The following is a 23,783-nucleotide window of genomic DNA, read 5'->3' on the forward strand; positions in this document are numbered from 1 at the left end:
ACAGAAAATGAAAATGCACTTGTTCTGTCCTTCCCAGGGTGCCAGGAAGCTAGCCATTAGGGAACTCAGGGAAGGCTCTTAGACCAGGAGAGGCCCTGTACACAGAAAAACTTTTCTCAGCCCTTCTAAGCTTGAAGTCATCGGCACCTGGTCCCAGGGGCTTATCTGACAGTGCAAACGCAAAGGAGTTGACCTGAGTGTGTGGAGAGAAGGTAGAAACCAAGGCTGGAGGGTCCCCCTCAGCTGTGCCCTAAAACCTCCAATCTGGACTAAGCCAGAACACTCCTGGCTGTGGGGGCAAGGAGCCAGTGTTTACTCGGGCTTACCATGTGGCAGGCACTGTGTGAAGAGCTCAGTGTGTTTAATATTCACAAAAACCCAGTTACTGGACATTTACAAAGGGGAGACAGAGGCACGGGGAGATTCCACTGCCTGCCCGAGGTCCCTGCCCAAGTTGGGGGTGGAGCTGAGATGAGGGCCCAGGCAGCTGACTCAGGACCACTGATGCTCTTTCTGCTTCTGCCCCCAGGGGTTTTGTAGAAGCTGAGGCTGCAATGACTTTGGTAACATCTGGGCCTTTGCACAGAATCATCATGTACAAACCAGCTGCAAACTTTGAGGGAGGGAAGGGAAGTGGGAACTTGACTCTAAAATGACATTGTTCAAGTAGGGGGCACAGCCCGTGGGCTCCAAGGGATGGGTCTGAATTCTCTGGCTTTGGGCTGCTCTTCTCTGCATGGACGCTCTTCCTTACTTCCCTCGTCCCCTCAGATGCTCGAGAGAGGGGGCTTTGGTGACTATGGGTGCCGGGCAGGATCAACTACTGGGGATAAAGATGGGGAGGCAGGGGATGGGTCACCAGGCAGTTCTTTCTGCCCGGAATCCCTCCAGAAGTAGAGGAAGGATGTGGTTTTTCTTTCTCTTGTTCCTCAGAAACCCTCTAGGCCAAAGGTAGGGGGTAGACTCGCTGGGCCCAGGCAGGAAGCATCCGTGAGCACTGGTGCCTGGAGGGTGCACCCTTTTCCATCGTTTGAACACCTGCAGCCCTCCGAGCCTGTGCTTCATTTCCCCCCTTCTTATAGAAAAACAAAACATACTTACTTTCCATGTCACTCTCATATTAGAAATGCAGTCATTCAGCCTTGGTGCCTGGGAGGCAATGGGGAGAGATGGGAATAGTTGCAAGTTGCCCAAATCCTCTCTAAGGGGGTGGCTTCAACTCTGCTCCAGCCGACTGTTGCCACACAGCCTAAATCTTTCGCTTTTTAAAAGAAAACAGAGAGCTAGATTTTCCCAGGATCTTTTAATTGGAAATTGTCAGATAGTTCAATCAAAACCAAAGTCAAATGCAAACCAACATAACACCATGCATCCCAGACCATTGTGTGGACTAGACAGTGTGGGCTGTGGTTAGCCTCCAGCTTGTGGTCTCTGCTCTGAGTCAGGCCCACTCTCCCTGACAACTGTGCTGAGATGCATAAATTTAGGCTGCCTTGTGCGGGGCTTGTGGGATTGCTCATGGCTTGCGGCTTTACCCCAGAATTGCCAGTCCACTTCCTGGGTGGTGACAATGGGGGTCTGTGAGAGACCACGCTCCATACTGAAGGCAGGGGCCAGAGGCCTCTGGCTTCCCTGTTTGGGGGCAGATGTCAGGTGGAATGCAGGCCATGCTGAGGTGAGAACCCCACTCATCTGGTTGGAGACATGCAGATATAAAGCCATTGAGTTCATCCTGATTGTCTGAATGTGGAGGGAAAGAGTAGCCATCCAACCAAGTACAGTCACCATTAATACATTGGTGTATTTCTTCTTCCTTTTCAGTGTGCATAGATGAAATGTTTTAAGAGGTTTTACTCAAGTTATCTAGACAGTTTCATATCCTGTTGTTAACAGTGTAACGAACATTTTCCATGTTACTAAAATAACATTATAAAATGAAAATAGATGGATAATATTCAAAACAGATGTACAATAGTCCATAAAATACACACACATATTTTGAGAGGGATGGTATAGCATGGAAAGAATTCAGTTTCTGGGGTTAGATACCTGCTTCTGTTACCTTCACCGATCGTCAAGAAGCCTCAGTTTGTGTGCTGTGATAAGTCACTTCAGTAGTGTCAAACTCTTTGCAATCCTATGGACTGTAACCCGCCAGGCTCCTCTGTCCATGGGATTCTCTAGGCATGAATATTGCGTGGGTTGCCATTTCCTACTCCAGGAGATCTTCCCTATCCAGGGATCAAACCAGCATCTTTAAGTCTCCTGCTTTGGCAGGTGGGTTTTTTATTTGTTTGTTTTTTACTACTAGTGCCACCTGGGAAGCGCAAGCCTCAGTTTACTCATCTGCAATACAGGAATAGCAAGAGTAGCTCGTTCATAACTGGGATGGGATAGAACCATGCATAACACATGGAGATCTGAGCACAACGTCTGATACACTGAAAACATGAGATACATGTTAGCAATACAGTTAAACTTATTATTTAGAAGTCTTCCTACTAATGTAAATTTAGGTTGTTTACAGTTTTTCCTCTTTTAAAAATAGTGATGTGATCAGCAAATTTGTCCATAAAGAGTTGCCTTCATTTACAGTCATTTCCCTAAATGTGTGGGCTCTTTGATTCATGAGTAGGTCAAAGAGTATGGTCATTTTTCGGATTCTTGGTACGTGTTGTGAAATATGTTATATAGAGGGGTTTTACCAGATGCTGTCAGCATTTGCTGAAGTTTAAAGGGAATGTCCATTAGCACTGCCTACCAGCACATGCTGGATGGCAGTTATCCTCATGCAAACTCCCAGCTTCACGGAGGTTTTCTCCCTGGGGTCTCTGTCACTTGGCCTGAACTCTTTCAGACCTGGCCTTGACAGTAAGATGCCTGTGAAGGTGCCGTTTTCAAGCTGCCATCCCCACGGGCGTGAGCTGCACCAGGCGCCCTGCTGGGCCCGTGCTGGAATTCGGGGCTGAGGTCCAGGGCCAGCAGTTCTTCTACCTGGGCCAAGTCACACCCTAGAGCCCAGTGGCCAGTGACACTCACTCCTCCCCCATCTGGGAGCTTTCAGGTCTGTTTTCATTAAGAACCTAATTAATGTGCAGATCACAAAGCACATTAAACACCACAGGAGGCCAGGGTTTGGGGGACTGGAGGAAGACTCAGCATTAACTCTGTGCTGACCTTTGCGGTGACTTCACCAGGCCCAGCTGGAGGCAAAGGGCTGAGTGTTATGCCTGCTTAATCCACCCTTCCATTCATTCATTCACTAGCATTTTCCCAGCCTCTGCAATGAGCCAAGCTGAGTGGGTACATCAGGCATCAGATGCACACAGCCCCTGTGTTCATGGAGCCCTCAGTCTGGTGGGGAATCAAATGTGCACTGGAGTGAGAAAGGCCCGTGGAAGACTCTGGAACCTCAGAATCTGGCTCTGCATACCAGGAAGGCTCCAAAGAGGAAGTGGCTGTCAATTGGGTGCTTGAATACTGGCTAGGAATTGGAGGTGGGGAGGGGGAGGTGTTTCAGACTGAGGACCCGATGGAGGGAAGGAGTCAGGGGCAGGAAGGGCAGGTCTGTGTGGGGATGAGTGGGGAGGGGTGGAAGATGCAGGGTCAGGTATGAAGAGCTTGGATTATTAGCTGAGTATGGGTTTCTGTGCTATTCTGCAGGCAATGGGGTGTCTTGGACACCAGCATGACCTGAGCAAAGCTGTGTGGCAGGAAGTGATGAACCTGACCTTCAGAGGAATGGAAGGGGTGGGAATGGTAGAGGTAAGGAAGCTGCTGCCACAGACCAGGCGAGAGGCTGGGAACACCTGTCTCAGGGCCATGGACTTTGGGAACACAGGGGAGCAATAACTCAGAGAGCTATCAATAATGCAGAACCAACAGGCCAATAAGGAGAGAAGAGAGTGTTGAAAATGACCCAGGATTTCAAAGCTGGGTAGCGATGAGGGAGGTGGTACCACCTGCACAGGGAATGAAACAGCAGATGAAGCCTGCGAGACAGAGCTTGGTGGGAGTGGGTCAGCACTCACGCTCGTCCTTGCGCGTGACGGTTTGGATCCCAGCTGGAGAGGCAGTCTCAAGTGAGAATGTGGAGACCTGCCTTGGTTCCTGTTGCTGGGGAGGGGGGAACTCCAGCTGAAATGCTAGGGCAGGAGGTCTAGACAGGAATGTGACAGACGTCACAGTGACAGCTGCAGTCGTGACATTAGATGCGAATGCCACGGCAAGCTGCAAAAACAGAGGGGACTGGCAATGAGAAAACGCATCAAGGGGCTTGAGAAGGAGCTGTGCTGCCACTCACAGCTGTAGCTGACAAGTGCTGTGCCTGAGCGTGTGCTCTGTGCTGACACATACCCTGAGATTCAGTCACCACAGCAACTCTGTGAGATATGCACTGTCAGTCTCTATCTGGCGGGTGGGGAAATGGACGCTGGGTTTAAGTGACTTTTCCGTGCAGTTCCACACCCTGGAAGCACAGTCCTGAGAGACTACTGTCACCATCGTGGGGAGGAGAGGGAAGAGGGGGGAGCTGCTGAAGCCAGGGTCACAGTGAATGGAGACCAAAGAAAAAGACTTTCTCTTCCAAATCGGGAGAGAATAAGGACAGAGATAATTGAGAGAGAGTTTTGAGGCAAGAGGAAGGAAGTTGAGGGAGGCTGACCCTACCATATTTAATATAATCTGATGGGATGAAGGGTAGATAGAGAGTGTAGCCAGGATTCGAGGAGGAGAGGGTCCTCCTCGAGGAGAGGACACACTGACAAGGGCTGGGTTGGATGGCAGCAGTGGGGAGTGCCAGCCGAGGGGTGATCATCAGCCACTCACCTGAACACAAAGCCCATTTGAGTCTGGAAGGCTGTCTGATGACAAAATGGGGTGAAACCATTTCTGCGATTTCCCTGGACCTTCAGAAATGTCTGACTGGGAAAAGGGCAGTGACTGTGCCTCAGAGGCCCTGACTACATCAGTTTGTCTCTTTGGCAACATAGTTTTATTGCTCTCATAAAGATGTGTGGCTGCTCAGAAGCATATTTATCTCTAGGCAGGTTAGCCATCTGATACTTTCTAAGAATTTCCCAGTTCAGGGCAGGAATGATTGATGCTAAGCTCTGTAAAGAGATATATGTTGCTCCATCAGTTTCTAAAGAAGGAAGCCTATGGGAAGGCAGGAATTCTTGGAATGTGACAAGTGGCACAGAAACCACAGTGGGGGCCTTCTTCTCAAGTAGGCTGTATGCCAACAGGAAGTGAGGGCTGGAGCGATGGCAGCCCGAAAGTGGAGGGAGGCGTTTTGTGACGAGGCCAGGCATATAGCCATGCAGTTCAAGAGGCACCCTTGAGTTCTGGACAGTTTGAATCTTTTTCAAGCTGTGGTCTCACATAGCTTTGCACAATTAATGACGATGTACACAACATGACACACCATTGTACAAGTTGCATACAGTAAATAGGGACACACCCATCTGTTCTTTCAGTCAATTGACAAGGGCAAATACTGTCTTGGTCTCTATACTTGACACTGGTGTTGGTAGCTCTCAGTGGTGTGTGGGTTTCCACAGTCTTCCACAGGAGGCTTGGCAGGTCACGGCAGGGCACAGCTGCCTGAGACTGGCAGGTCTGGGTCTTTTGGAATCTGAAATTACATCAGGACAAGTTAATAAAGACAAGAGTGATAACTATTTGCCTCAAGTAAAATACATTTGTACAACACACATTTTGGTAAACTGTGCTTGCCAAAGTGCATTCTCAGTTAATTTTCACAAAAGCCCCGTGAGGATATGGAGAGGCCTCTTATTCTTCCCCTTTTGTATATGACAAGGAGACTGAAGGCTAGTGTTGGGGGAGTCTTTTGCACTAGGTTGTACAGAAAATAACAACTGAGCACCAGAGCAAACTCCAGCTGCTCCTAACACAGAGCTCTTTCTAGTAAACCATCTGCCTGTCATGGACTCTCTAGATCATGAGAAAACTGCCATACTCTCTACAAATAGGAACCAGGCCAGAGCTTCCCATCGGTAATATCCTGGGGAGGTGAACCCAGGGTTCCGCAGCCTGTTCAAATGCAAACCACAGAGGTTATACCCAGCCTGTCTGTTGGAGGATGTCCATCCCTAGTACTGGCTGCTTCCACAGCATCTTAGGCCAGTGTGGAAGCTTATACCATGATTTGGAAGTGTCTTTTAGTTTCTGGCACAAGGATCAGACAGGACTGGGCTTGGAGGAACGTCCAACATGGGGGGTGAGGCTCTGGGAGGCCCCGCTGCTAGAGCTGCCGATCAGATGCTCAAGTGTTCTCTGAATGGTGCTGAGGCACATACAGCCCACAGTGTCAGGCACAGGGTCACAGGGCCTGGGACACATCACAGTGTGCGTTTCCAATACCAGAAAACTCCCTGAGCCAGTTAGGGGGAAACCGCGTGCTCCAAGAACAGAAGCCACCAAAACAGACCGTGACAGGGTGCAGCCTTGGCAGGCTCTAGGGGTCCTGGTTTTTCTATGAGTACCTTTCTAAAAAATTATCTATCTTATTTGGCCATGTTGGGCCTTAGTTTCAGCCCTCTGGCTTGGTTGTTGTGGAACTCAGGCTTAGTTGCCAGTAGGCATGTTGTGTCTTGTTTTCCCAGACCAGGGATCGAACCGAGTCCTGGAAGGTGGATTCTTAACCACTGGACCACCAGGAAAGTCCCTACGAGTACTTTTTAAATATACGAAATGGAGTCCAATCCATAGAACAGTGGCTTTACCTTTTGTCCATGATTAAGAAAACACATATGATAAGAAACTACTGTGGATTATCAGTGTATTTAAGTAATGTTTATTGAGTTCCCACAATAGCACCTACACATGTGAGAAAAATGGTCAGACATGTATATGAGATATTTGAGGAATTCTATCAGTCTTCAAGGCTTGTGGATTTGTGGGTCCCTTGAAATAAACCTGTGCTCCCCCCTTGCACTTGAGAGCCTGCTGGCCCGGGGTATTTGAGCACAGAACACTTGGTGAGCCTGCTCATTGTTGACTGGGGACCAGCAGGGCCTCATCTGTGGGTGTCTGACTTGCTAAGGATTTTCTGGAGAAACTGATGTTTTCAGAAATGATGTTGTGTCCACCTCCAACCCCCACCAACAAACAGAGGGGGTCTGGCGGTGCTCTCCCTTCCAGGGAGTGGTCAGTCCTTTGTGTCCCTGAGGCCTGGGCTCTCCTAACTTCAAGTGGGTCTGTGATTAGTTACTGTGCTTCACCTGACTTTCCTGTCTCCAAGGCCATGACCCACTGAAGACACTGAACAGCATTGCCTGAGGAAGGAAAGAGTTAAAAGTGTTTGTGTTTGTGTCTGGGAAGGGCACCGTGGGATGCTGCAGCAGGTCCCTGGGTTCTCAGAAGAGGGGCGCCAGAGGCAGATCTGCAGGGACCTCAGCCTGTAGTTGGGCCAGTGCAGCCTCTCTGAGGTAGGAGGATCCCCCAAGGAGTGACTGTGTGGGTACCTGTGAGGACTGGCTAAACCTGGACGCCCCCATCTCCTGCAAAGCTCTCTGAAGAGGCGCCTGCCATCAGAGGGGCCTCCTGGCCCAGGCAGGAGCCAGCAAGCCAAGTGCCAGATGCTGCTGCTGAGCAGTGAGCCACGTGGCCCAGCGTGTGGTCCAAGGAGCGAGGAGGGGACTGGGCCGAACAACGCAGGGGAGCCCGGAGGAGGGGTCTTTTTAGAACGGTGGAGGCTTCCTGTGCTCTTAGGTGAAGGTGAGGAGCAGAGTGGGGGCTGATATTACTGACTTTGAACATCCTGCCTGTCCTGTGGGCTTGAGTTGATCCTAAATGAATTTAGGAAAACAAAGAAAACCACAGACATCTTGAGTGTTACTGCACCTATTTTAGTAAAAGGCTCTTAGTGTAAAGAGGACAGTAAAAAATGGCCTCAATAGCAAAGCAAATAGCAAAGCATTCAGGGTAGGAAATAATAAAAATTTGATTCATCATCTTATCCTTACTTCAGAACAAAAAGTTCTCATGAGGGAAACTAAATACATTTCACCCTAGAAGGAAATATACCTAATATGAATCCCTTCACGGGCATGTGTGCACCCCCAAGCCCAGGCCCTGGAGGTTCCTGAACAACAGGCTGAGGGGAGGTTTAGTGTGAGCAAAGTACCCACCTCCTTCCTGGTTCCTTGTGCAAAGACATACAAATTCACATGTATCGGTTGTGTATATTTCTGAGAGCTGCTTGCCAGCAACCTCCCAAGTCAGTTTTTAAGGGTCACCAAAATTTGTTTTACCCAGACTAAAACTGGTCCAGAGTTAGAGTTACCAGAGGCTCCGACTCAGAGCTTTTCTAAGTCTGGCTGCCAGGACTCCCTGGCAACGCCTTCCCCAGCTGAGCCATGGAGCATCTTGTGGTTTGAGCAACTGATCAGAATGCCTGCTGTCTTCTGCCTCGTGGTCCTGTGTGAATTGTCCATACCACTACCACTAAAGTAGGTGGGCCGGTAACAACTATCACCTGGAAGAGATGTGCTTTTCATCGGGTGACACGTTGACATCACAGAATCCTTTTACCTTGAAAAGCAGGAGAGGCTAGGGAGCCTTCAGAGTGTTGCTCTGCCTGAGTGACCAGAATGGCTTCCTTCAAGCATAAGATGTCATTTTCTCAGTAGGATGTGGTATCTGGTGCACGTCATGGTCAAAACTCACCAACTGTGTGCACTTACAAGCTGCACCTTTTATGGGATGTAAATTACACCTCAGTTGAAGAAACAAACTAATGAAAACAAGTAGAGGAGGCCAGAGAAGACGAGGGGATCTTGAGGTTGATTGGTCTCCATGGGAAAAGAGGTGAGACTGGAGAATGGGGAAGAAGTCCAGCCAAGCATGCGTCATCTCAGTGTAATAACAAGGACACATCAAACAAACCTCAGATAAGGAAAGTTCTGTTAACAAGAAGGGGGGTGGTGTACTCTTAAAAAATGTCAGTGTCGTCATAAAGAAAAAACAAAGCAAGGCTGTGGAGATGCTCCAGATGAAAGGAAGCTACACAGACATGATAACGAAATATAATACCTGATGGACTGGATTCTGTCATGGGGTGGGGGAGAAGCACGCTAAAGGCCAACGTGAGACCTCCGAGAGTGTGAGCGCGGGCAGTACGTTAGACAAGGCTTGTCCGTGTGGATTATGAACCTGGCTCTTTTCCCACCGCGTGTAGGATGGCGTCCTGATTCTTAGGAATCACAGACTGAAGAATTTAAGGGTAAAGGGCTATTTTGTATGTAACTCACCCTGAAATGGCTCAGAGAATAAAATTGTATATTGTATATATGGGCCAAAAAATTTCCTTATTGCTTATTTTGGGAGAAAAAGAAAGAAAGTGCAGATTTGGTGCTGGGTTGGGTCTTGATGACAAGGTTGGCTTTCTTTGGCCAAATGTTTTTCCAATTTTATCAGACTCTCTCATTCTATCAGTAACTCCTGAAAGTCACATCATACCCACAACTGACTGATGAAAACCTTGACTCCAGGTCGGGTCACTGTTACCTGGAGCTGAACCAGGCAAGGTTTAGGAATTGGGACAAAGGCATCTGTTCAGTTCAATTGCACACCCATGTTTGAGTGAGGAGTGGAGGAGGGGTATGGACAGGGAGGGAAGGAGAGGACACACAAACCATAAAACAAATAAGGTAAAATGTTAAAAATAGGTGCAGAGGTAAACGTGTTCTGGGTAAAATTTTCTCTTTTTTTTTTGTACTTTTTTTTTTTCAAATTTGAAATTATTTCCAAGTAAAAAATTTATTTACAAATGTCAGGGATGAGCTGCAAGGAGTTGAGGGCTTCACAGTATCACCTTGTGTCCAGAAGGCCCTGACAACCAGCTTAGACTCGTGTTGATGTTCCAGGTCAGCATTATAATTATATTGATGTAATAGTTGTAAATGGATCATTTTCAAGCAATTAAAGCTAGATTGCTTATGTTATAATCCTAGAAGAATATAAGAGAATTTCCTTATTGCTTATCCTGAAAAGAAAAGGAGAAAAAGGGCAGATTTTTTGTTGACAAAGCCAGTTGGTGGTTGGACAGGTGTTTTTTTTTTTTTTTTTTTTCCAACATCTATACCTCCAAACAAGCAGAATGTTAACAGGAGCTCTCCTTCAGTAAGTAACTTTTGAGCTATACATTGTACTCATAGTTGATTCATGGAAACTTTGATTTTAGGGACAAATCACTGGTACTTCCATGTAAGCATGGCCGAGGCAAAGTTTATATGTTGGGACAATTACATCTATGTGGTTTAATGCCGAATTTTTCCAGGATGACCCTGGTGGTATCCTAGTGGCTTTGGGAGAGAAAGGAGTGTTCAGTGATCTCTCAGAGTGCTCTCAAAGACTGCAGTGTCTGACCTTGCCCTGAGCTCAGAGTGCCCTGTGCCCCTAAATGTGGCCGCCACACCTGCTCACTCCCTGCGGGATCCCTTGTAAAAGACAATGGGACTCGGCCTCCTGCAGTTGGCCTAACGCACATGGCCATTATCCCTCTCTTCCCTCAATACGGAAAGAAAATACGGGACTAGTTTGTTAAAGGAAAATTTCCAGGCAAATAGAAACCTCCCCCTTGACCTTGTCTACATCCAGGATAAGTGAAAAGGACAAGTTGTACTTAACTCCTAAATTTCCCCTTTGGACTGTGGCATCATGAAGCTGAATATTCTTTCCTGACCTTCATCTGATAAAGATGGGGCTATTTAGGGGGCTTGGAAGTTCACCTGTGTAATGAAAGTGATCTGTCTCTTAGCCAGCATGCTGTAAAAACCCAAATGAGCTGGTGCTTCTGGGGAATTGAACCCAGGTGACAAAATGGGTGTGTGGTCACAAGCAAGCTCCATTCTGTTCCTGTCCTGGTCACGTCACCTTGGTTCTCCAAGAAGGGAAAGCTGAGAACATGATCTACTTTATTTGCACTGGGACTGGGAGGTCTCTCCGGCCATGAGTCAGAGCTATGCCAAAGGGTCTGTAGCAGAGTAGATGAGCATCAGACAGGGAGATGAAAGGAGCCAGGTGGAAGGATTAGAGCCACTACTTGCTGTCTGCATATGTCCTGAGAAGACGTTACTGACGTAACAACCAGACCAAGACCAGTGATCTGCCAGCAGAGACCCCAGTGGTCAGAGAAGGAGACAGCACTCTGTGTCCTGGACTCTGAGGGGCCAATGGCACAGTTCTGCCCACAGTGGTTTCAGGGCACTGCCTGGCCAGGGCTGGAGTGAGTCAGTGAGACCATGTCCAGGCTTCCAGCCTGTCTTCTGGTCTCAGTAATGCTCTGGTGAGACCACTGCACCCCTACAATATTCCTAGCACCATGCTGAGTTCTTTATAGGTATTACCTTGTTTATACTCTCAAACAGCCTATTCTCATTTTTATTAAAAAAAAAATACAGGTTCCCAACTTTATTGAGATATGGTTGACATATAGCCTTCTACAAGTTTAGGATTCACAGTGTGATGATTTGGTGCACATATGCGTCATGAAATGATATCAAGATAAGGTCAGTCTGCACATCCACCACCTCACATAGTTAGCATTTTGTGTGGGTATGTGGCGAGAGTGTTTACGATCTACTGTCTTAGCAACTTTCAGTATGAGCTTGTCCTCTTTTCAAAGGTAAACAAACAAAGACTTGGAAGGTGCCTACCAAGGTCAGAAAGTTGGTAAGCAGGGCCAGGATTTGGAGCCAGGACAGTTTAGTTTTAAATCTCATATGATTTTTAGCATGCTGTGCACAAGTAGACACACACACACACATACCCACACAGTGTGTTGGATTTTACAGCCTGTGCTTCAAGACAGAGCTTGGTCTGGCTCAGCACATTTGTTCTGAGACATCGTGCAGTCACATCTGCTCAGAATGCCATAGTGACGGTTGACAGAGAACCCCTGGGCATTCTAAGGCAACAGGTGTTTTATCACCTGGTGGGACTGCCTCCAGTCTGGCTGCACGTGCTGGCAAGGGCTCCACACTGGGACTTCAGAAGCCCCATGTGAGCTGCCAAGACAGGCAGAAGGTTTGGTAAAAATCAATTGGTGACGTGAGTGGGAACTCTCAATGGGCTGGGCTGGGCTGCCTCAGTGCCAGAGATGGCCAGTCTCCTGCCTTGGGCCGCTTGCCACCTTTTTGCTCTGTCTTTGCAGCCAACCTTGGTTTGAAGCCCAGAGTGGCAGCTCTTGGGGAACAGCCATCCTACCAGGGGCCTGTGCACTGCTTTGCAACCATCGTGCGGACAGAAGGCCTGGCGGGGCTGTACCGGGGAGCCAGCGCCATGCTGCTGAGGGACGTTCCAGGCTACTGCCTCTACTTCATCCCCTACGTGTTCCTGAGTGACTGGATCACGCCCGAGGCCTGCGCAGGCCCCAGCCCCTGTGCTGTGTGGCTGGCAGGCGGAGTGGCGGGTAAGGGCAGCATGGGTGACCCCTGACCCTGTGCTGACCACCACGGTGGGACTGTGGGGCAAGGGTGGGGCTATCCAGCCACTCTTCCAACAGGTCTTCATTAAGCACCTGCAATGGTCAGACCTGGGGCCTCCTTGGTGGCGCAGTGATAAAGAACCTACCTGCAGTGTAGGGGATGTAGGGGACTTGGGTTCAGTCCCTGGCTTGGGAAGATCCCCCGGAGCAGAGCATGGCAACCCGCTCCACTATTCTTGCCTGGAGAATCCTCATGGACAGAGGAGCCTGGCAGGCTACAGTCCATGAGGTTGCAAAGAGTCGGACATGACCACAGCAACTTAACACACACATGTACTCTCACACACACACACACACACTCACACACTTACAGGCACATACACATGGTCAAACCTAGCCAGGCGGAGGAAGGGCTAGGGATGGGGAATGGCCCCTCTCTTTCTCCCCGCACCTTCTCTGAGTCCCTACTTGGGCTCTTGCTGCTTTCAGTTGGAAGGTATATTTTGAGCACAACTCTGTGTCAGGTAGCGCTGAGCTTTGGAAAGAAATTCTGTTATCACGGTCCACCTTTTAAAAATATTGGCACCCTGCAAGTCTTTCTAACATGAGGATTTCATTCTCCCCAGAAGGTAGGAATCACTCTCCCCATTTTTCAGATGAGAAAACTCAAGTTCAGAGTGACCAACCCAAAGACACACAGCTAATGCAGACAGTATAGCGGGGACACTGCCGTCAGAAAGAGCCAAGTTCAAATCCACACTTAGTCACTTTGTGACCATGGACTGGTTATTTAACCTCCCTCCTCAGAACCCATGCTGCATCTCCATGTCACTTCAGCTGGAAGTCAGTGACCTTGCAGTGGTTTCAAGGCCATCAGCAATCTGCTTGTTACCTTTCTGCACTCCTTTTCTGCTCACGTCCCCTTGCTTAGTTCGGTGTCAGTCACACTGGTTCATTTCCTGCAACTTGACCTTGCCTGGCTCCCTCTCCACCACAAAATCTTTGCACTTGCTATTCCCAGGGCTTGGATTTAGCAACACATAGGCCACCAATGACTTTGACAAGACTTGGATGAAGAGAAGGGTGTGAGAACCTGATTGAAGTAGGATCAAGAGAGAATGGGACGAAAGAAATTGGAGAACCCAAGTAGGCACAACACTTCCGAGGGATTTGACTGCACCGTGCTGGGGAAGAGAGAAACTCAGCTATAGTCAGAGAGGGGAATGAAGTCAAGAGAGGATTGCTTCTTAAGAAGGCTGATAGCCTGGTATGTTTGATGTTGACAGGAAAGATCCAGTGGAAAGAAGAAAGTTGTCATGACGTCCCTGGTGGTCCAGTGGCTAAGACTCTGAACTCCCAGTGCAGGGGACCCAGGGTTCAAGCCCTAGTCAGGGAACCAGATGCTGCAACTAAAGATCCCGTGTGCTGCAACTAAGATCCAGTGCAGTGAAATAAATATTTTTTTTTTAAAAAAAGAAAGAAAATTGTCATTCTTTCTCCTCCTCATTATAACCAGCTGTGCTTGAAACAGGAAATACATAAAAGAGCCTACATCTTAGCCATCAGACCCCAGTGTTCCCCAGGCCCCTGCATGTCTGAGGCCTGGCCTGTGCCAGCTCCCAGTAAGTGCTCAGTAAGTGCCTGTTGGCTGAGAGGGCCGGCAGGCCCCTACTGCTCTCATTTCTGGTGAGAACAGGTGCATGTAGCCTGGCAGACAAACCTGTTTTTGTAATACCCAAGCCCACGGGCTGAGAACAGAGGGATATGCCAGGGCAGCACCTGGACTGACTCCAGGGAAAGCAGCCCCATTTTTCCTGGCAGGAGGTGGGAGATGCCCAGAGGGTTCCCAGAGGACCAAGGCTAGGAGGCCAGGACGGGCAGGGAGCTGGGGACAGGCTAAGGCCTCATTTGGGAGCTGCTGGGCACCAGTTACAAAATTTTGCAAACCAGCTGCCTTGGACTTTGGCATCAGTTTGTTTTTGTCTCCCCATCAAAGAATGTTCCAATGTCTGTGTTTACACAATAACCTGGGGCTGTTTTCTTGGAGTCCTTTAAAGTCACAAAAGTGCTCAAACCAGGACACCTGAGCTTTATCCGATGAAGAAGACTCAGTGGCACATGGTCCTAAGGCTTCTTCGATTCCACATCACTGCAAAAGATAAGCGCTCTTTAAAGACCTGCCCCTCCCCTCTTCTCTACAATCCCTCGGCTGGCCAGCAGCCTATCTGCAAGTGTTTGTTTAGTGTCTCTGTGGACCACCTGACCTGCCTCTTGAGAAATCTGTGTGCAGGTCAGGAAGCAACAGTTAGAACTGGACATGGAACAACAGACTGGTTCCAAATAGGAAAAGGAGTACGTCAAGGCTGTATATTGTCACCCTGCTTATTTAATGTATATGCAGAGTACATCATGAGAAACGCTGGACTGGAAGAAACACAAGCTGGAATCAAGATTGCTGGCAGAAATATCAATAACCTCAGATAAGCAGATGACACCACCCTTATGGCAGAAAGTGAAGAGGAACTAAAAAGCCTCTTGATGAAAGTGAAAGAGGAGAGTGAAAAAGTTGCCTTAAAGCTCAACATTCAGAAAACGAAGATCATGGCATCTGGTCCCATCACTTCATGGGAAATAGGTGGGGAAACAGTGGAAACAGTGTCAGACTTTCTTTTTTGGGGCTCCAAAACCACTGCAAATGGTGATTGCAGCCATGAAATTAAAAGACGCTTACTCCTTGGAAGTAAAGTTATGACCAACCTAGATAGTATATTCAAAAGCAGAGACATTACTTTGCCGACTAAGGTCCGTCTAGTCAAGGCTATGGTTTTTCCAGTGGTTATGTATGGATGTGAGAGTTGGACTGTGAAGAAGGCTCAGCGCCTAAGAATTGATGCTTTTGAACTGTGGTGTTGGGGAAGACTCTTGAGAGTCCCTTGGACTACAAGGAGATCCAACCAGTCCATTCTGAAGGAGATCAGCCCTGGGATTTCTTTGGAAGGAATGATGCTAAAGCTGAAACTCCAGTACTTTGGCCACCTCCTGTGGAGAATTGACTCATTGGAAAAGACTCCGATGCTGGGAGGGATTGGGGGCAGGAAGAGAAGGGGACGACAGAGGATGAGATAGCTGGATGACATCACTGACTCGATGGATGTGAGTCTAGGAGAACTCTGGGAGTTGGTAATGGACAGGGAGGCCTGGCGTGCTGCGATTCATGGGGTCGCAAAGAGTCGGACACGACTGAGCGACTGAACTGAACTGTGTTCAGAATAAATTGTGCCTCTGGGGAGCTACCAGCCTTCAGCCTCAGGTCTCACCCTGAACTCCCTCCCCTGTGTGTGCTTGGAAGGTACTGGGCCTTTTCTTGCAATAAAAGCTGTCAATACAGGCTTCTGCTTAGGAAGCACTAACTACTCACCTGTCTTTGTGCTAAATGCTTCATACGTGTTAGTTCATTTGTCCTCACAGCAGTCCGATGAAGAGAGGTACTGCTGGCACATTTTACAGAAGACAAACCCAAGGCCTAGAGGAGGCAGAAAACTTCTGCAGAGTCCCACAGCATGTGGTGAGGGAGGATCAGGGACCCCTTTCCTAGGTCCTGACCCTGAGCTCCTTCCAGAAATCTACAGGGAGCCAGCGCCCCTCCAGATCCTGACCAGCTAGCCCCTCATAGCTATTTGTCTCTCTCTTTACAGGAGCGATTTCTTGGGGAACAGCAACTCCTATGGATGTCATGAAGAGCCGACTGCAAGCTGATGGGGTTTATGTAAACAAATACAGAGGTGTTCTGGACTGCATCTCCCAGAGTTATCAGAAAGAAGGTCTTAAAGTAAGCCCTGCAGCAGTCACATGTCAGTGACGTCTGGGGTCAATGTCAGTCCCAGGAGGGCTGCTGCTGCCACTGCTAAGTCGCTTCGGTCGTGTCCGGCTCTGTGCGACCCCACAGATAGAGGCCCACCAGGCTCCCCCCGTCCCTGGGATTCTCCAGGCAAGAACACTGGAGTGGGTTGCCATTTCCTTCTCCAATGCGTGAAAGTGAAAAGTGAAAGTGAAGTCACTCAGTCGTGCCCAACTCTTAGCAACCCCATGGACTGCAGCCTACCAGGCTCCTCCGCCCATGGGATTTTCCATGCAAGAGTACTGGAGTGGGTTGCCATTGCCTTCTAGAGTTACACTATTACAATCATTGATCATATATCGAACTAGACATTTGATCAAACTGCTTCAAGGGCTGCTGCTGCTGCTGCTAAGTCTCTTCAGTCATGTCCGAGGCAGGGTCAGACAAATGCAGGGATGTCAGGCTTTAATAGGGAAACCAGAGTGCTGGGGGTTGCCATTACCAAGCACTGCAAGCACTGCCTCTGGGGAGCTGCCAGCCTTCCACAGTGGCCTCACCCTAGACTCCCTCCCCTGGGCATGCTCAAAAAATACTGGGCTGAGAGGTTCAGAGAGGACTGGTAACCAATCTGAGGTCACACAGCTGGCGCGTGATAGAGCCGGGGCCTGGACCTACCTCCAAGTCTCCAAGCTTGCCTCCTTATCCAGTCCTGTGGAAACTCTATAGTCAAATCCCACTGGCCTTCAAAGGCAGATTCCCTGGAGATTCTCAGTTCTTTTGCCAGATCCCCAGGCTGGGAAGCCTGATGTGGGGGCTAGAGCCTTTACAACCGTGGGAGAAAATCTTTGGTATTATTGTTCTCTGGTTTGTGAGTCGCCCACCCAGTACTCTTGCCTGGAAAATCCCATGGACGGAGGAGCCTGGTAGGCTGCAGTCCATGGGGTCGCTAAGAGTCAGATACGACTGAGTGACTTCACTTTCACTTTTCACTTTCTTACATTGGAGAAGGAAATGGCAACCCACTCCAATGTTCTTGCCTGGAGAATCCCAGGGACGGGGGAGCCTGGTGGGCTGCCATCTATGGGGTCGCACAGAGTCGGACACGACTGAAGCGACTTAGCAGCAGCAGCAGCAGCAGCGGCACCCGGTGGGTATGGGATTTGGTTTTATTGTGATTGCACCCCTCCTGCCGTCTGGTCGCAGCTTCTCCCTTGTCCTTAGATGTGGAGTATCTTTTTTTGGTGGGTTCCAGAGTCCTCCTGTTGACAGTTGTTCAACAGCTAGCTGCGATGCTGGTGCTCTCACAGGAGAAGAGAGGCACGCATCCTTCTACTCCACCAGCGTGAGCCAGTCCCCTGCCTCCTCAGCCAAATAGGCTGGGAACTCCTTCCTCACTCCCTGCTCAGCACCTCGCCCTCACCGCTTTGCCAAGTAAGAACTCCCAGACCCGCCACAGTCATCATATCTCACAAGGTCCAATTCCCCGATCTGTCTGCTGCTTTCCACCCAACGCCAGCCAGACTCCATCACCTCTGGTCTCAGCTATTGAAGTAGCCTCCAGCCTGGCCTTGTCTCTCTTCTCCTGAACCCAGAGGGCTTGTCCTAAATCCTAGCCTCTTCTTGCCTCTAAACTATCTCAGAATGAAGATCAGGTTTCCACATCTAGTGTCTCAGGTTATAAACTAATTCATCCCTATCTATCTTCCCTCCCATGATACCTCCTAGACCCCTCATACTTGCTGTTCCTCGAATGGGCCCCTGGCTTCCTTGTAGTGCTTCTTAGAGGCTTTTCTGTTGGCTCTGTGGTTAAAAAAAAAAAAAACCAAAACCCGCCTGCCAACGCAGGAGACATGGATTCCATCCTTGGATCCCCTGGAGGAGGAAATGGCAACCCACTCCAGTACTCTTGCCTGGGAAATCCCACAGACGGAGAAGCCTGGCAGGCTACAGTCCATGGAGTTGCGAAGAGTCAGACATGACTTAGCGACTAAACAACAACTTGACTAAACAACAGCAAAACTTTAATCAGCAGACTTGAGTTCCAAACCAGGTCTGGCTACTTGTAAGCTAGGGGAATCCAGGCAAACTTTATCTGTCTAGTCCTCAATTTCTCCTATGATAACCATCCCTACCATAAACAGAAGAGACATTTGAAGGTTACATTAAATGAGGCATGTAAAAAGTGCTCAGCTTAATGCATAATACATAAAGAACATTTAGAAAGAGTTAACTTATTAGTATTAGCATCGGTATTTGTATGTATTAGTACTAATTTACTACTGACCTCTAGGCCTTCTCTCATATGGCTGCCTCATCCCAAACCCTCCATTTTTTACTAACTGCCATCCAAGTGTGTTCAAACTTCTGTTTTTTTGCTCCAATGAAGGGCCAGAACTTCTCCTCCAGAAACCTGGACTTCCACAAAGGTTCTGTGTGAGACTGCCCAAGTCAGTGTTCTCCAGGTCCTATAGCCAAGAGTGGCTGGAACCTTTTCACAGGCCACTGCAGAGTTCCCTGCCAGGACTGAGGTCTATCTGCCTATTAGCTGATGCACAGGTGGGCAGCATCCTGTTGGGTCCCTTGGTGTAAGGTGCTGGATCCCACAGCTCCCACAGAGGCACCTTTGTTCATGGATGGTTGTTTAATCTTTGTTGTTGAAGTAAGGGCAAAACAAAGGATGTCCTGTGCTGCCACGATGCTGGTGTTACTCTCCCTGTGTGTCTACCTATTGTGAGACTTTTATTTCTTCACACACCTTCAAATCACTGTCTAGTGATATTTTATTTCAGCCTGCAGGACTCTCTTGAGCTTCACTTACAGGGTAGTGTTAGTCACTCAGTCATGTCTGACTCTGTGATCCCATGGACAGTAGCCTGCCAGACTCCTCCATCCATGGGATTCTCCGGGCAAGAATACTGGAGTGGGTTGCCATTCCCTTCTCCAGGGGATCTTCCCAACCCAGGGATTGAACCCAGGTCTCTTGCATTGCAGGCAGACTCTTTACCGTCTGAGCCACAGGAAAGCTCTTACAGGGTAGGTCTAGTGGTAATGTACTTCTTAAGCTTTTATTTATCTCTCACTCTTGAAGGATAGTTTTTCTGGATACAGAATCCTTTTTCAACGGTTTTTATTTTATTTTAGATCTTGGCTTATATTGGCCCGTTGCTTTCTGATCGTGGAAGTCTCTGCTGACTAATCTGCTGAAAGTCTTATAGAGGATCCTTTGTATATAATGAGTCACTTCTCTCTTGCTGCTTGCAAGATTCTCTCTTTGTCTTTCAAAAATTTATTATAATGGGTCTTAGTGTGGATCTCTTTGAGTCCATATTACTTGGAGTTCATTGAGCTTCTTCAATATTTACATTCACGTTTTTCATCAAGTTTGGGAAGTTTTGGGCCATATTACTTCAAATACTCTCTGCCCGCCCCCATTCTTCTTGGACTCCCACAATATACTGCTGTGCTTGAGAGTTTCCCTCAAGTCCCTTAGGCGCTGTTCATTTTCCTTCACTGTTTTTTCTTTCTGTGTCTAAGACTCAAATGATTTCTCTTGTCCTGTCTTTAAGTTTGCTCATTCTTTCCTCTACCTGCTCAAATAAACCTTTGAATCCTTCTGGTAAATTTTTTTCATTTCAGTTATTCATTCAGTACATTTCAGCTCCAGAATTTGTCTGGCTTCTTTCCGGGTTTTCTATTTTTTTAATTGATATTTCTGTTTTGTTCACATATGATTTTCTTGACGCTCTCCACATCTTTAGTTTTTCAAGCACCTTTAAGAAGGGTGTTTTAAAGTCTTTGTCAAGCAGATATGCTATCAGGTCTCTTTGGGGGACATTTTTTGTTGATTTTTTTTTCTTTGAGTGGACCATACTTTCCTATTTCTTATATGCCTTGTAATTTTTTTAATTGAAAACTAGACATTTGAGTCTAATAAAGTAGCAACTCTAGAAATCAGATTCTGTCTCTTCCCCAGGGTGTGGTAGGTTTCGTTTTTGATTGTTGTAGGCTATCTCTGTGCCAAAGATCAACCTGAGGTGTAAACTTAAGGTTTTCTCAGTTTTTTTTCTGAGCCTGTGCTTTTCCTTGGGCATGCACAGTCACTTTTAATTTTCCCCATACATGCAGTTGCTTTTGAATTTCCTAGCCTTTAATGGCTGGCTCTCAAAAGAGGAAAAAGAGGAAAATGAAGGGAAAGGGGTCACCATTCCTTTAAATTCCCTGGAAATCACTTCAGCCAGAGGAGGAGGGGCTTTCAAAACGGAGGGGGACGTTAAACAAGAATGACTGTCTTCCTCTTTGCACCTCATGATCAGAAACAGCAATCAGTGGCCAGGAGCAGATGTCCCATATATTTGGAGGATGAGGTTTTCGTTGCCCACCCTGGTTCCTGCAAGCTGTGTGCAGGTTGCTCCAGGAACTGTGCACAGCTGCCTGCCAAAGGGCTTGGAGTGGGGGATAGGTAGCTGCTACTGTGCTAAAAGCTAACATTGACCAAAATTAACCACTTCCCAAATGCTCCCCTGGAACTTGGAAGCCTTCAGTAAACTCCAGAGTTCTATACTAGTTACATCAGACAAATTCTGTCAGTGTAATAGTTGTCTAGGTGGGGAGACAGAGTCCTGACATCTTCTGCTCTGACATTTTCTTAGAATTCTTACTTCAGTTTTTTCCCTCCAGTTTTACTGAGATATAATTGATGTACAGCATTGTGGACGTTTAAGGTATACAACATAATGATTTGACTTACATATATCATGAAATGATTAACACAATAAGTTTAGTGAACATCCATTATCTCATACAGATATAAAACTAAAACATAGAAAAACATTTTTTTTCCTTATAATAAGAACTCAGGGTTTCCTCTCAATCACTTTCACATATGCTGTATAGCAGTGTTAATTATATTTATCTTATTGTATATTACATCCCTAGTACATATTTATCTTATAACTCAAAGTTTGTGCCTTTTGACCACCTTCATCTAATTTCCCCTCCCACCACCCTTCACTTCTGGTGACCACAAATCTAATGTTTTTTTCTGTTTGTTTGTTTTAGAAGTATAATTAACCTACAACACATTGTTAGTTCCTGGTACACAGCATAGTGATTTGATTTTCCTGTACATTTCAAAATGATCACCATAAGTCTAGTTACCATCTGTCACCATACAAAGATATCGCATAGTTAGTGACTATATTCCTCATGCAGTACATTTTATACCCATGACTCATTCATTCTGTAACTGAAAGTTTGTGCTTGTTAATCCCCCTCACCTATTTCTCTCCCCCTCAACACTCTTCCCCTCTGGCAACCACCTGTTTTCTCTCTGTATCTATGGCTGTGTTTCTGGTTAGTTATGTTTGCTCATTTGTTGTGTGTTTTAGACTCCACATATAAGTGAAATCATACGTTTTTATCTTTGTCTTATTTCACTTAGTATAACACCTTCTAGGTTCATCCATGTTTTCACAAATGTCAAGATTTAATTCTTTTTATGGCTTGGTAATATTCCATTGCATATATATGCATCTTCTTTACCCAGGCATCAATTGATACACACTTAGATTTCTTCCATATCTTGGCTACTGTAAACAATGCTGCAATGAACATAGGAGTGCATATATCTTTTCTGATTAGTATTTTCATTCTCTTTATGTAAATACCCAGGAGTGGAATTAGTAGATTGTGTGGTTGTTCTATTTTTTAATTTATTTGAGGAACTTCCATACTATTTTCCATAATGGCTGCACCAACTTACCATTATGAACACTTTTCTCCACATCCTTGACAACATTTGTTATTTCTTGTCTTTCTGATGATAGTCATTCTGCCTGGTGTGAGGTGCTATCCTATTCTGGTTTTAATTTGCATTTCCCTGATGATTAGTGATGTTGAGTACTTTCCATGTGTATGTTGGGCATCTATATGTCTTCTTTAGATAACTGTCTATGCAGGTCCTCCGTTCATTTTTAAATCAGGTTGTTGGTTTTATGATATTGAGTTGTATACATTCTTTGTATATTTTGAATATTAACCTCGTTGGATATATCATTTGCAAATATCTTCTCTCGCTCATTAAGCAGACTTTTCCTTTTGCTGGTAGTTTCCTTCACTGTGAAAAAGCTTTTTAGTTTGATGTAGTCCCATTTGTTTATTTTTGTTTTTGTTTTCCTTACCTGAGGAGACTGCTCCTAAAATATTGCTAAGACTGATGCCAAAGAATGTACTGCCTTTGATCTCTTCTAGAAGTTTTATAGTTTCAGGTCTTACATTTAAGTCTTTAATGTATTTTGCATTTATATAGAGTGTGAGAAAGTAGTCCAGTTTTTCCAAAACCATTAATGGAGAGGCTGTCTTCTCCCTATTTTACGTTTTTAGCTCTTTTGTTGTAGATCAATTGCCCATGTAAGTGTGGGGTCATCTCTGGGCCCTCTATTCTGTTCCATTAATCTATTTGTTTGTTTTTGTACCAGTACCATACTATTTTGATTATTGTAGATTTGTAGTATAGTTTGAAAGCAGGGCACATGATACTTCCAGCTTTGTTCTTTCTTATGAAAGTGAAAGAGGAGAGAGAAAAAGTTGGCTTAAAGCTCAACATTCAGAAAATGAAGATCATGGCATCTGGTCCCATCACTTCATGGGAAATAGATGGGGAAACAGTGGAAACAGTGTCAGACTTTATTTTGGGGGGCTCCAAAATCACTGCAGATGGTGACTGTAGCCATGAAATTAAAAGACGCTTACTCCTTGGAAGAAAAGTTATGACCAACCTAGATGGTATATTCAAAAGCAGAGACATTACTTTGCCGACTGAGGTCCGTCTAGTCAAGGCTATGGTTTTTCCTGTGGTCATGTATGGATGTGAGAGTTGGACTGTGAAGAAGGCTGAGCGCTGAAAAATTGATGCTTTTGAACTGTGGTGTTGGAGAAGACTCTTGAGAGTCCCTTGGACTGCAAGGAGATCCAACCAGTCCATTCTGAAGGAGATCAGCCCTGGGATTTCTTTGGAGGGAATGATGCTAAAGCTGAAACTCCAGTACTTTGGACAACTCATGCAAAGAGTTGACTCATTGGAAAAGACACACTGATGCTGGGAGGGATTGGGGGCAGGAGGAGAAGGGGACGACAGAGGATGAGATGGCTGGATGGCATCACGGACTCTATGGACGTGAGTCTGAGTGAACTCCGGGAGATGGTGATGGACAGGGAGGCCTGGCGTGCTGCGATTCATGGGGTTGCAAAGAGTCAGACACGAGTGAGCGACTGAACTGAACTGAACTGAAGATTGTTTTGGCTATTCTGGGTCTTTTGTATTTCCATCCAAATTTTAGAATGATTTGTTCTAGTTCTGTGAAAAAATGTCATTGATATTTTGATAGGAATCATACTTAATTTGTAGATTATCTTAAGGAGTATGGTCTTTTAAATAATATTAATTATTTTAACGAGCATGAGCATAGTGTATCTTTTTATCTCTTTGTGTCATCA

At 46.7% G+C, this 23,783-nt stretch overlaps 1 protein-coding gene across 6 annotated transcripts in view; it reads left to right on the plus strand.

The window, feature by feature from the left end:
* SLC25A48 (solute carrier family 25 member 48) overlaps positions 1-23,783 on the plus strand; it is a 50,085-nt gene that overhangs the window by 18,029 nt on the left and 8,273 nt on the right. For 3 of the 6 annotated variants that reach the window (XM_069589794.1, XM_069589793.1, XM_069589792.1), the window contains 2 exons: positions 12,179-12,436; positions 16,147-16,280. In XM_069589794.1, coding sequence (XP_069445895.1) covers positions 12,179-12,436; positions 16,147-16,280 — 392 coding nt within the window. Of the gene's footprint in view, positions 1-12,178; positions 12,437-13,737; positions 13,936-16,146; positions 16,281-23,783 lie in introns of those variants that run through there. The other 3 variants (XM_069589796.1, XM_069589795.1, XM_069589797.1) reach the window with 2 other exon arrangements.

The sequence above is a fragment of the Ovis canadensis genome, chromosome 5 (assembly GCF_042477335.2).
Source record: "Ovis canadensis isolate MfBH-ARS-UI-01 breed Bighorn chromosome 5, ARS-UI_OviCan_v2, whole genome shotgun sequence".
NCBI classification, from domain to species: Eukaryota; Metazoa; Chordata; class Mammalia; order Artiodactyla; family Bovidae; genus Ovis; species Ovis canadensis.